Source organism: Ammospiza caudacuta, chromosome 31 (genome assembly GCF_027887145.1).
Source record: "Ammospiza caudacuta isolate bAmmCau1 chromosome 31, bAmmCau1.pri, whole genome shotgun sequence".
NCBI classification, from domain to species: Eukaryota; Metazoa; Chordata; class Aves; order Passeriformes; family Passerellidae; genus Ammospiza; species Ammospiza caudacuta.
In genome coordinates, this window is record NC_080623.1 from 492129 (window position 1) to 506472 (window position 14344).

At 43.9% G+C, this 14344-nt stretch overlaps 1 protein-coding gene across 1 annotated transcript; it reads right to left on the reverse strand.

Annotated features, from left to right (window-relative positions):
• Nucleotides 1–8705: 8705 nt before the first annotated feature.
• LOC131569889 (uncharacterized) lies at nucleotides 8706–13838 on the reverse strand. Its single transcript, XM_058822200.1, is given in 3 exon segments — nucleotides 8706–8854; nucleotides 9944–12190; nucleotides 12773–13838. Coding segments are annotated over 3 exon segments (3462 nt in total).
• Between the last annotated feature and the right edge of the window lie 506 nt (nucleotides 13839–14344).

Genomic DNA, 14344 nt, shown 5'->3' on the forward strand with positions numbered 1-14344 from the left:
CTTTCACGGCTTTTTCCCTGGGATGAAGCCTAACACCAGGCTGATTTACCTTCCTAGGGTAAGTGCTAGGCTTAGGCCTAGGGCTAGGATTTTTTAAACCAGGAAGCCCTGTGCTCCAAGATCACTGCAGCTGTGAAAGGCATCCCAAGGGGAGCGCAAAAGTGCCACTACATGCCTGTCTCCTCAGCTTTTTCCTTGGGATAATTCCTAAAGGCAGGCTGATTTAAATGACCAGTTTTAGGGTTAGGGTTAGGGTTACGCCTAGGTGTAGAGCTTTTTAAACCAGCAAGCTCTGAGCTCCAGGCACACGGCAGCTGCGAAAGGCATCCCAAGGGGAGCACAAAAGTGCCAGAAAATGGCTGCCTCTACACGTTTTCATTGGCACCATTGCTAACCCTAGGCTGAATTACCTGCCTCCAGTCTCAGCTAGGGACATGGTTTTTTAAACCGGGAAGCCCTGAGCTCCAGGCACACAGCAGCTGTGAAAGGCATCCCAAGGGGAGTACAAAAGTGCAACAACATGGCAGCTTTCACGGCTTTTTCCTTGGCACCATCCCTATACCTAGGCTGATTTATCTGCCTAGGGTTAGGGTTAGGGTTCAGCCTATGGCTAGGATTTTTTAACCAGGAAGCCCTGAGTTCCAGGCTTACTGCAGCTGCCAAAGGCATCCCAAAGGGAGTGCAGAAGTGCCACAACATGTCTGCTTTCACGGTTTTTTCCTTAGGAAGAACCCTAATACCCGGCTGATTTACCTTCCTAGGGTTACTGTTAGGCTTAGGCCTAGGACTTTGAAAACCAGGAAGCCCTGGGCTCCAGGCACACTGCAGCTGTTCAAGGCATCCCAAGGGGAGTGCAAAAGTGACACATCTTGGCTGCCTCTGCTGGTATTCTCATGAGACCATCCCAAATCATAGGCTGATTTTCCTTCCTAGGGTTAGGGTTAGAGTTACGCCTAGGGTTAGGGTTTTTAACCAGAAAGCCCTGAGTTCCAAGAACACAGCAGCTGCGAAGGACTACCCCAGAGGAGCGCAAAAGTGCCACAACATGCCTGCCTCTACAGCATTTTACCTTGGGGACATCCCTAATTCCTGGCTGATTTGCCTTTCTCGTCTTGGAGTTGTGGTTAGGCCTAGGGCTAGGATTTTTAAAATCAGGAAGCCCAGACCTCCAGGCACACTGGAGCTGTGAAAGGCATCCAAAAGGGATTGCAAAAGTGCCACAACATTGCTGCCTCCAGCTCTTTTTCCTTGGGACCATCATGGACCCTAGGCTGATTTACTTGCCTCCAGTTGCAGCTATGGTCGCGCCATGGAAAGGGTTTTTAAATCAGGAAACCCTGAGCTCCATTCCCAGTGCAGCTGCGAAAGGCTTCCCAAGGGCATCCAAAAATTGCCTCAACATGCTCCCTCCAGCGCTTTTTTCCTTGGCACCATCCCTATACCTAGGCTGATTTATCTGCCTAGAGTTATGGTTAGGGTTCAGCCTAGGGATAGGATTTTTTCAAACAGGAAGCCCTGAGTTCCAGGGGCACTGCAGCTGCCAAAGGCATCCCAAGGGGAAAGCAAATGAGCCACAACTCGGCTGTGTCCAGTGCTTTTTCCTTGGGACCATCCCGAAACGAAGGCTGATTTAGAAGCCTCCAGTTAGGGCTAAAGTTGTGGTTTTTTAAACCTGGAAGCCCTGTGCTCCAAGCACACTGCAGCTGTGAAAGGCATCCCAAGGGGAGCGCAAAAGTGCCACAACATGGCTGTCTCCACAGCTTTTTCCTTGGGATAATTCCTAAACCCAGGCTGATTTAAATGACCACTGTTAGGGTTAGGGTTAGGGTTACGCCTAGGTGTAGAGCTTTTTAAACCAGCAAGCTCTGAGCTCCAGGCACACGGCAGCTGCGAAAGGCATCCCAAGGGGAGCACAAAAGTGCCAGAAAATGGCTGCCTCCATGTTTAAGTGAGGGGAGAACGACCATTCTGCATCGAACTCGATTTATTGATCGATCAGTCAGCTTAAATAATAGTGTTAACGAACTTCATGCATATTCCAAAATATAGCTTTATGATAGGCTAACAGAGAAAACTCTAACCACTCCTTTTGTTTTACAATACCGTTGATTATTTACATAAAACAAAACCAGTGTTCTCACTGTGATACGAACGGTTCCCAAAACTTCCATATCTGTTCCCAGGGTGCCATCTTTTCCCAGAGAGGATGTTACCTTTGTTATGTGAAGACTGCCTGAGAAGTTTATTGTTTATACAATGATGCCTGAGAGAGACTAATTGTTTATAGAAGTCAGGCTGGGAACTGCTTTGAAACTGCTTCACAGCTACCTTTTACTTTTCTCTCAGTTGCATGGCTTCATGGCCTTTTTCCTCAAGCCATGCCTGAACTAAACTCTCCACACTTCCCCCGTTTTTTTCTTTAAGAGAAAGGAGGTTAGTCTGCCAGGTCTTCTCTATCATCCTACTAACCATCTTTTGGATACAGCCACAGAAACAAGGTAATATGAGTAAAAGCAATAAGAATACCCCTAATATCCCTATAGCATATGTTATAAGGTTTCTTAGCCAGGGTCCCAATCCAAAACTTTTAAGTCACTCATCAATACCCAATCCTTCTTCTTCCTTAAGCTTATTAAGCCCTAGCTGTAGCTCTTTCAACTTAGCATGAATAGATACAGAATGATCAGATAAATTCATGCAACACATTCCTTCAAACTCTTCACACCCATGGCCTTGTGCTAATAATAAGAAATCTATAGCAGCTCTATTTTGTAGAACAGCGTGATTAACACTTTGTACATCTGAAGTTAACATGTCTAATATCTGTGAAGTTTTATTCAGTTCACCCTTAGCCCAGCACCCTATTTGTTTTGCTAGAGTCAATGCTTTGCTTGCAGCACCCCATGGTAGGAAAGCTGAAACCATCACTTGCTTAAATTTACTCCAGAACCATGGATCTCCTATCTGACTACAGTCTAAATCATGTAAGCTACGCTTTTGCCTGCTTATCTTATGACTTAATTGCATTAGCACAGATATATTAGCGTGAAATAGTGATAGCTTACCTAAATAACAAGGTCCACCCTGAGGTTGAGCAGGTATACCATTCCAGGCACTATCTCCGCAAATTAGAAATATTCCTGTAGGTAATTTCTTAGGTGTCATAATGCTAGAGCCTTTACAATGGTTGTAGAGTTGTTTAGACACTATGTTTGGCTTTAGAGCTGAATCCAAAGTAGCCCATGTTTGTTTATATGGATTCATCTTTTGAGGATTAGAATAGTCAAAGCTAAACCACCCACCGTCGGAAGTGCTGGTCATGCTAGCATTTGCACTTCCAAAAAGCTCTAACTCCTCAGGTGGAGAATGCAAAGGAATATTAAGAAATTGAACTAACAGGCATTGACGGTAGCCATCACTCTGACTGGCAGTATACCCTTTAGGCAATTTAATATTTACCATACTGCGCATACATAAGGCACGGTTATTAATAAAACTGCAGAATTCTTGAGGAGACCATACTGGGAGCCCTACCAAACAGGTTCAAAAGGGGTTAGTAACTCCTCCAATGCTGAGACAAAGCAAAGTCTGATTAATCTGCCTAGCAAGTGTTAGCCATACATTATTTCTCGGTTGACTAAAATGTGTTACCTTTAATTCTTCAGCTACCACTGCACTAAGTAATATAATAAACGGAAACCTCATTTTTCTGGTTTTACTTTGACCTTTTTCTTCTTGTCAGTTTTTAACCTTACTGTTCCCGAGACCTGAAGACCACACCTTTGTAATCTTTTAATGCAGTTGTCTAATGCCTGATTGGGATCTCCTTTTATAGGCCCTACAATGGAATGTTGTGTTAAAGGCACCAGCTTTCTACACCTTACAGAGGCTATATATGATGCACTTTGAGCTTTAACCCTTTTCAAAATACACTGTACCTCCCACCAATAATAAGCCATGATTTTCTGCTCATGTGACTCATAAAGACCTAAAGCTGAGGCAGTGTTTAGCCCTGTTTCATTCCGTAGAGCCCACTCCCAATTATGTTCCCAGTTATGTCTATGATTACAGGTATCACACCATAAACGAAAAAGTGACAACTGATCCACCCAAAAAGTCCTGTCACAACCCCCGCAATACAGTGCAACCCAAGCAGCAAAATTTGGGCTGTGACATTCAAGACAGTTCTCTTTTGCCGGTCCTTTTATATGGAAAGATGATAACGATTCAATAATGTCAATCAGTTCCCTGGTTGTCCGGCAACGGCGTGTTATGGCCCTGTCGATCGCCTTCGAGTGTCCCTTCAGCTGAAGCAGTAGTGGTCTCAGGATCAGGAGCAGCTTCTTCTCCAGACGGTCCTTGTCCTCTTCTGTGAGTTGATCCACCAGCCGCTGCATCAAGAACAGGTTTAGTCCACTTGGCAGGTACCCACAATGCTCCTGTAGGGGTGGAAATACAAACATATCCCCTTCCCCAGAACAGGACCTTAGCAGGATCTTTCCATAGCCCTGTCTTGGGATCTCGGTATTTTACCCATACCTCTTTTTCTTGCTTACCAGTTTCTTGTGGCTTATAGTGTAGTTCTGCTGGGGGCTGCCCTACATCACCAAACACACATAAATGATTGATCACAAATAAGCTTTTTAGTAATCTAGAGTGGGGGTCAGTTACCTCTTCCTGTTTGGCTAAATACTTCTTTAAGGTACCATGTGCCCTTTCAATGATGGCCTGCCCTGTTGGGGAATTAGGAATACCTGTAACATGTTCAATTCCCCACTTTCTAAAGAATTTCCCTATTCTATGACTGGTATAGGCAGAACCATTATCTGTTTTAATTCTTTTTGGTGTACCCATCACTGCAAAGCAACTGTACAGATGTCTTTCTACATGAATAGCTTTTTCTCCTGACTGAGCTGTTGCCAATATATATTTGCTGTAAGTATCAATGGACACATGTACATACTTTAGGTTGCCAAAACTAGGAACATGTGTAACATCCATTTGCCACAATTCATTTGTTTGCAGGCCTCGTGGATTTACTCCTAGGCCTAAACCACTTCCCCCATTATGATGGCTACAAGTAGGGCAAGCCCTCACAATGGCTTTTGCTTCTGAGAGTGTTATCTTAAATTCTCTGCTTAAGCCTTTTGCATTCTGGTGAAACATTGAGTGAGCTTCTCGAGCCAATTGGTGACTTGACAGAGGTGTACTTTGGGTAATAGTAACCAATCTATCTGCTCTATCATTTCCTTCACCTAAACCAACCTTCCATTTATGACTTCTAATATGAATTACAGCGTAAGCATGTTCCCTGGATCTTGTAGCTCTCTTTAGCTGCAATAGTAGTTCATATAGTCTTTGATTTTTCACCTCTTTTATGGAAGCATCTTCAATTCTTGCTACAACTCCTGCTACATACAGAGAGTCTGTAACAACATTCAAAAGTTCCTTAAATTGTACCATTGCCCAAACCACTGCTAACAGTTCCATGGTTTGTAGGCTGTCCACTGCTTCTGCTTGCAGAATATGATGCTTCCATACTCCCTTTTCTTGCCAAGTTATTGCAGCAGTTCTTGATTTCCTGCCAGCGTCTGTAAATGCAGTAATGGCACCTGAGATAGGAGAATTCTCTCGCTTTGGACGAGTTATCCAGTCCCAGTCCCCTATCCATTGAATGAACGCTGGTTGAAGCTGATGTGTTTCAATAGGGCAGCATGCTCCCAAAAGGGCTTCCTGCATTTCCTCTGAATGAGTCAAATACCAGTCCAAGGTATCCTTCTTCATAGGTATCTTGATGGCAGCTGGTTCTAACCCAGCTACCTGCAGCGTCCTTTCTCTGCCCTTCTTTATCAAATTCGCTAACATTTCAATTTTTTGCAGAAGAGTCTTGCTTTGCTGCAGTGGGGGGGAGATCCATTCTAATATCCGTGTTTCCCCTGTTTCTTTTTTACATTGTGTAAGTGCTCCCAAAAGATATTGTGGGCCTTTCCAGATGGTAAGATCTATGGGTACATCAGGATCCCTTCGATGAACATGTCCATGCATAACACAGTCCATAATTTGCTGAATGGCCCGCTGTTGCTTATCAGTGATGCACACCGGATGAGCTGGATCAGTTCCTTTTAACAGTGGACGCAGCTCATCAAGCAGTTCATTAGGTATTCCCACCATCGGTTTTAACCACTGTAAATCACCTAAGAATCTCTGAGCTTCATTTAAGTTGGTTATTTTTGTTTTTAATTGCAGCTTTTGAGGTTTAACAATTTGTTCTGTCATAGACCATCTCAGATATTTCCAGGGAGCAGTTGTTTGAATTTTCTCAGGAGCTACTACCAAAGAGTATTGTGCCAGTGTTGTTCTTATTTCCTGGACTTGTTGTTGTGTGAAAGGCATCGGCTGAGCAAACAATACATCATCCATGTAATGATATATGACTGTATTAGGCCATAGCTTTCTAAGAGGTTGTAAAGCTGCACTGACATAAAGCTGACACAAGGTGGGGCTGTTCCGCATGCCCTGCGGAAGAACCGTCCATTCAAACCTCTGATCGGGTGCTTCTTTGTTAATCGCAGGTAATGTAAATGCAAATCGTCGCATATCCTGCGGGTGCAGGGCGATAGTAAAAAAGCAGTCCTTAAGATCAATAATTAGCAAAGGCCAATCCATCGGGATCATGCCTAGGTTCGGTAATGATGCCGAATTTTGCCCCAAAAGGCGAGAATAACTGCTTAAGAGACTCAGCCTAAGTCAGATAAGCAGGAGGTATTTTATTACGACGCGTCGGAGAAATCACAAAATGGATTTCTGAATTATGTACAGCAAAAGCGGGTTTTTATACAATTTTAAACAAGGATTACATCATTTATTACATGCATATTCATAGGCAGGCGGAGTCTTCTGGGAATTCTTGGTCTTCCTCAGTTAAATTTTAAGCTTTTCCTAATTTGGTCTTCTTCCTGTTATCCTTGGCATGTTTTTCCATGACTTAGCTGAAGTAACTGTTGTGCTTGGCTTGATCCTAATGGGTTGGCAGGTCACTTTAACTTATTGGCTTCCACTTCTTCTTCTTCAAATATTCTAATTCCAAAGTTTCTTCTGTGAGTGTATTTTAGATTACCTATCCAAATATTGTGAGTGTATTTTTACATTGCCTTATCTAAGTATCTGATCAAAGATCTTCCTGAAAGTGTATTTTAGGTTATTTATTAACTGCTGCAATTCCCTTAATATATTTGAGTGTCTTTTAATTCTTTTATTTTTCAGAAGCTATTAACCATTATAATAAATGGCTTCATTTCCCCCCTTTTCTTATTACTTACGAATTCTTTTGTCAAATTTTAACCCTGTAGGGCGCTGATATGCTCGTACCATAGCCCAGATCATTTGGGTTCTTTTCATTATAATTCTCAGTCTCCACCACATACAAATATTTGTAAGAGTTAATAGTAACAGAACTATGGTTAAAGACTTGTGTAGCTGTTGGGGAGTATCCTACAAAGATATCCCACCAATGATGCTGGCCTACTTGTTCTACTTTAGTCAGGACATTCTGTATTTTTTCTGAATTATGTTCTACCTGCCATACCATTCGTTTGGTTGTTTGATTTACGTTTTGTATCAATTCCTTTACTTTAGGATGTGTGAGCATTGCTTTAAGGACTTCGACGTCCATCCCTATTTGTAATTTCGGTATCTCTTGATAGTCTTTTCTTGGCAATTATCTATGGTGACGTTATCGCAAGCTGTCCTCACACAAGCGCACCCATTCCCTATATAATAAACTTGTGATTGTGTTCTATTATGCGGAAGCATTTCAAAGGTACATACACTATTTTCAGCATCTAAGCATAGATCTTCCGCTTCTACTACAGTGTTTTCACAGACATAGCCTAATTGTCCTCTAGGAATACATGCTTCTGTGCTAACCGATTGCCACCTATTTTTGGTATTATCATAACTAGCCCAGACATTATAGTCTATGGGCTTGACAATAACATCTTGATGTATTGTCCCTAGAGTGAGGATAGGAAAGATAGCTCTTTCCTCTGCTGCACTAATGGTGAGGACATAGGCTTCAATGTGTTCCTCTTGAGGCTCATAAGTGAAATTTACTAATTGCCACCAGGCTTGGTGGTCCTTCTCAAATTGTGTAGTATGATTGTCCTTTAGTATTGTTTCTCTTATCTCTTGAGGTAATATACCTGACGTTCCTTCTCTCATTATTCCTGCCGCTACTGATTGTACCCATTGTTGTGTCTGAGGGCACTGGATAGCTAGTGCAATTTCTCTGCTAAGTTCCCCTGTATAGTTAGCGAACTTCAAAAAAAAAATCCTCTTCAGTATGGTTTGCTACCATGGTTAGTAATTTTACTACTAGGGATTGTGTTTCTGCTAATGTGAGCATGGATGAACTGAGGGGCATTTTTAGCTTTCCTAAGTTCGACGTGACGGTACTTAATTTATTCACTAATACTTCTTGATCTATCGTGTTTAATATACCAAATCCAGTGCCAATCCATCCACTTAGATCTCTTTGTGCTCTTCTATGATGAGACCTTGTTGCTAGCCATGCATTCCATCCAACTCCGGGTGGATACACTGGTGTGCGTTAGACCATGGGTCTATTGAGACAGAGCCTTGGGGAAGAACTATACTTATCATTAGTCCAATGATCAGGGTTGTGAAGATCTGAGGTGGAGTCAGGATCATGATGTCTGCTCCTCTTTTTTATTTTCCGGAGCTTTCTTGACTCGTGAGTAATGGATCCACGTGGGTCGCTCTTTGATGCGAAATGCGGTGAAGGTAGTCAGCAGCACTTGGAAAGGTCCCTCCCACTTCTCTTGTAGGGGTTTTCCTAAAAGATTCTTAACATACACCCAATCACCGGGATTAAACGGATGCAATTTGCAGTCGGGTTGTTTAGGTTGGTGCCCTATCACCACAGTAGCATTCTTATCAAACTGTTTCCCCACCGTAATTACATAATCATAAATATACTGATTACCGATTTGGTCTATAGTGTCCCCATTTACAACTTGCATAGCATAAGGTCTACCATACAAAATTTCAAATGGGCTTAACTTTTCTTTTGATCTTGGTTTGACTCTCAGCCTAACCAGAGCAATAGGCAAAGCCTGATACCACTGCAAATTAGTCTCCTAGCATATTTTGGCAATTTGCTGTTTGATGAGATGATTCATCTTTTCCACTTGCCCACTGGCCTGTGGACGATAAGGTGTGTGTAGTTGCCATTTGATTTGTAATGCTTTGCTTATTGCTCTCACCACTTTTGCACAGAAGTGTGTACCTCTATCCGAAGAAATGCTCTTTGGTACCCCAAACCGTGGAATAATTTCATTCAACAGTACTTTAGTCACTTCTCTTTCCTTATTTGTCCTACAAGGGAATGCTTCAGGCCACCCAGAAAATGTATCAGTTAGTACCAACAAATACCGAAACCCCCCTTTTCTTGGGAGTTCAGAAAAATCAATTTGCCATACTTCACCTGGGAATTTACCTCGATTTATGGCTCCTTGATGTACTTTGGTTCCTGTGTTCGGGTTATTTTTCAGACACCGCTCGCACTGGGATGTGACGTGCTTTACAGTAGTAAATAATTTCGGTCCTGCTATCCTGGCTCGCAAATGTTGATAAAGCGGATCTAGACCCCAATGGGCCTTTTCATGCTCCGCCTTCACAATCTGCCACATTATGTTCCCTGGTATTATCAACTGTCCTGTTTCTAATTGTCCCCATCCACTGTCTAACAGTTTGCCTTTATTCTTTTGAATCCATCTATGATCTGATTCCTGGTAATCTGGCTGGATATTGGTATCCAGCTCTCCTGGTATTAGGGCCACTATTTCCACTTCTCTATTCCTTGTGGCAGCCAATTTAGCTTCTGTATCTGCCTTCCTGTTCCCTATTTCTGGAATAGTGTTACCTTTCAGATGTCCTTTACAATGCATTATGGCCACTTGTGCTGGGAGTTGGACCGCCTCTAGCAATCGCAGAATCTCTTCTGCATGTTTGACTGTTTTTCCTTGTGTAGTCAATAGTCCTCTTTCTTTCCAGATGGCCCCATGAGCATGTACAACAGAGAAGGCATATTTAGAGTCTGTCCATATATTAATTTGCATGTTTTCTGCCAATTCCAGGGCTCGGGTCAGAGCTATCAGCTCTGCCTTTTGGGCTGAGGTCCCTGCAGGCAAGGGGTTTGACTCAATTACCCTTTCTGTAGTGGTGACTGCATAGCCAGCCATTCTTACTCCTTACTTCATGAAGCTGCTGCCATCTGAGAACCAGTTGTCCGCACCTTCGAGCGGCTCTTCTTTGAGATCTGGGCGACTGGAGTAGACGGCTTCAATTGTTTCCAGGCAGTCGTGTTCGATGGGTTCTGCTGGGGCTCTCCCTTCTAGAAATGAAGCTGGGTTCACAATGTTAGTTACCTGAATGGTTACGTCATCTGATTCAGCCAAGATGGCCTGGTATTTTAGGAATCTGGAAGGCGACAACCAATGGTTGCCTTTCTGTTCCAGCACAGCCGACACAGTGTGAGATACTAACACAGTCATCTTCTGGCCCAGTGTGAGCTTTCTGGCCTCTTCTATGTTAATTATCACTGCAGCCACTGCCCTCAGACAGCCTGGCCATCCTTTACTTACTTCATCCAATCGCTTGGAGAAGTAGGCCACAGGTCTCTTGTGTGTTCCCAACTGCTGCGCCAGGACTCCTAGGGCCATCCCTTGTCGTTCATGGGAGAACAGCCAGAATGGTTTTGATACATCTGGGAGACCTAAGGCCGGTGCTCTCATTAGCTCCAGCTTCAACTTCTTGAAGGCCCCTTCTGCCTCGGGAGTCCAAGCTAGAACATCCTTAGTTTCTTTCAACAAATCGTACAGTGGTTTAGCGAGTATCCCGTACTGGTAGATCCATAGCCGACACCAACCTGTCATCCCCAGAAAGGCGCGCAGATCTCTCACTGTCTCTGGTTTAGGCATTTGACAGATGGCCTCTTTTCTAGCTGCTCCCAGGGATCGCTGTCCTCTGGAGACTTCGTATCCCAGGTACACCACTACTTTTTGCACCAGCTGTGCTTTCTGTTGAGAGACTCGGTATCCACTTAAACCCAGGAAATTTAACAAGGAAATAGTCCATTCAATGCATTCTTCCTCTGTCACTGTTGCTATTAGGAGGTCATCTACGTATTGCAGAAGGGTGCCATCTCCCAGCGGCCTTTCCCACTGTTCTAATTCTTTGGCTAACTGATTCCCAAAAATCGTAGGGGAGTTCGCCCATCCTTGGGGCAATACCGTCCAGGTAAGTTGGGTCTTTCTTCCTTTATCTACAGATTCCCATTCAAAGGCAAAAATCTTTTGACTCTCGGGAGCTAAGGGAAGGCAGAAGAATGCGTCTTTCAAGTCTAATACGGTGAACCAGGCCAAATTATCCTTGAGTCTAGTTAAAAGCGTGTATGGATTAGCAACTAAAGGATGTAATGTCTTGGTTATTTCGTTTACTGCCCTCAAATCCTGAACTAGTCTATAAGCTCCATTAGGTTTCTTTACTGGCAAGATTGGTGTATTAAAATCCGATTCACATTCTACCAATAACCCCAGTTCCAGAAACCTTTTGATTATGGGCTCAATCCCCTTCCTGTCTTCTATTCTCAAAGGGTATTGTTTTCTTACCACCGGTCTTGCCCCGTCTTTAAGTTCAACAACAATCGGTGCTGCTTGTTTTGATTTTCCAGGTATATCAGTAGCCCATACTAATGGGTATGCCTCGCTCAGGACTCACTCAAAATTGTGATTCTCAGGTTTAGGTTTCACACAACTGATTGTTAGGCTTAGGGCTGTAATCAGTTGTTCTTCTTTTACTTGAAATTCAAATCTGTCCTTTTTGAACTTTATTATGGCTCCCAAGTTCTCTAGTAAGTCTCTCCCTAGTAGAGGTTTTGGTGAATTTGGCAAATACAGAAACTGGTGAATTCCCATTTGTTTCCCAATTTTGTATTTGATAGGTTTCAAAAAGTAAGCTTTTTCTGGTTGGCCTGTTGCTCCCACAACTTGTACAAATTCATCACTTTTAGGTACCAATTCTTGATTTAAAACCGAAAAAGTTGCTCCCGTATCAATCAAAAAATCCAATTCCTTTTTACCTTCCCCTAGCTCCATTTTAACCAGTGGGTCTGCTAGGGTTCGGCCCACCGGTCCCCCTCATTCACTGTCCTGATGTGCGATAGTAGTAGTGTCCATTGATCTTTCTCTTGATTGAGGGCACTCACGTTTCCAGTGTCCCGTTTGGAAGCAATAGGCACACTGGTTTAGCCCTATTCTAGCTGGGTGGGGTTGGAACCTCCCTCCCCCTCTCACTGGGTAGCCTCTGCCCCTACCCCTGGTTCCAGGTTCCGAGTAACCTGTCTTCTGAGCTGCCACTGCCACAGCCACTACTCGAGCTATCCTCCTGTCCTCCCTTTTCTTCTCCTCAACTTCTCTATTATTATATACCTTCCATGCCTCATTCAGCAAGGCCTCCAGGTTTTTATTTTCTGGATGTTCAAGCTTTTGCAATTTCTTTCTGATGTCTGGGTTACTCTGTCCCATCATTAATCCTAACAGGTGTTGTTTCCCTTCTTCCGTTGCCGGGTCCAGGGGTGTGTATTGTCTCATGGCTGCCCTAAGTCTATCCAAAAACTCTGACGGGGTCTCATCCTTTCCCCGCCTAATGTCATATAACATCGACCAATTGATAGCCTTAGGGATCGCATTACGCAAGCCCATCGCTATCAGCTTTCTGTACTGCACCAGTCGTCGATAGTGCTCTTCGTTGCCCGGATCCCACTCTGGTTTACTGCTGGGGAAATTATCTTCTAGTCTCCCTGATAATACTTGAGCATGTCGTTTTCCTGTTTCCAATACGAGTTCCCTTTCTGTATCTGTCAATTCTGACAACATCACCTCTATATCTTCCCAATCAATATCTAAATTCTTTGCCATTAATTCAAACCTCTTCGCTACTCCCTCTGGATTCCTCCTGAAGTTCCTTGCCTCATCCCTCCAATTGTTCAGATCACTTGTGGAGAACGGCACCTTTACCCTGGTCCTTTCTCCTACCATTGGCATAAGTTGTCGGAGAGGAGCTATTGTATGGTTCCGTTCCTCTTCTTGCTTTGCTTCCCTCCGTGCCACAGATCTGGTATAATACGAATGACTAGTCCCCTCCCCAGGATCTTCCTGTGCCTCAATGTCTTCCCTATTCTTTCTCTTCTCTTTTCTCTTTCCCTTTCCCTGTTCTTCATCTTCACCTTCTATTTCTGTTAACTCTTTTCCTACTACCCCCCTGGCATGGTTTACACAGTCCAGCCGCGCCTCGCTCTGCATCTGTCGCCTTTCTTCCCGCATCTGCTGGCGCCTATCCTGTTCCGGGCTACTGTCCTCATCTTCTGTTCCCCTTCCATCTCTCCTATCTTCTATCTGAATTATTATATTCAGCTTCTGTGAGTTGTTCTCTGCCTCCCTTTCGTATGTCTCAGTGTCATTCTCCTCACTATACCTCAGCTTAGAGACGTTGCCTCCTAGTGAGTTATCCCCAGTCCTTGGTGTGCTGGTTTCTATTCTACAGGTACCTGATTTCCCAAAACCTCCATTTCTGGGTGTTCTACCATCCCCATATGGACTTAGTTCGGGGAGGCTGCGTGTCTCCCATTGACTCTCTGTTCCATGTGGGCTGCCTTCTTCCCTCTCAACTTCTAATCTGGGTGGGCTGTCAGCATCCCTGTAGCTTCCCGACCCCTGTGGACTATCTGGTCCCTGCGGGCTGCTTTCCCTCTTGTCCATCCCCGATTTTAATGGACTATCCTCCTCCCAAGTGTTATCTAGTTTCTGAGGACTGTGCCCAAACTTAGATTTCCACCATCGTTCCAGCTCCTTTAAGGGGCTAGGATCCCCTTGTTCCTCCTTTGGCCTGGGAAGAGGCCCTTCCTGTCCTGGGGCGAATGGATGGTATTCCCACAGGCTTATTTCGCTCTCCTTTCCACTATCCCTTCTTGTCAATTTAAGACATTGTTGCCCAATGCTACATGCATCACAGCACCGTTCTTTAGGCTTTGAACCTTTCTTATCTTTTTCCAGGGCTAGTACTAGGGGGTCCTGAGGTGCTACATTTACCCCGCACTCTTTTTGCCACTCCGGTTTATTTCTTAGGGTAAAGAACATGTCAGCATACATCACTTCGTCCCATTTGTTAAGTCGGCGAAGGAAAAGCATCAATTGCAAAATAGTATTATAATTAGTTGTTCCCTCCGGCGGCCATTTCTCATTGTCATCTAACTTGTACAACGGCC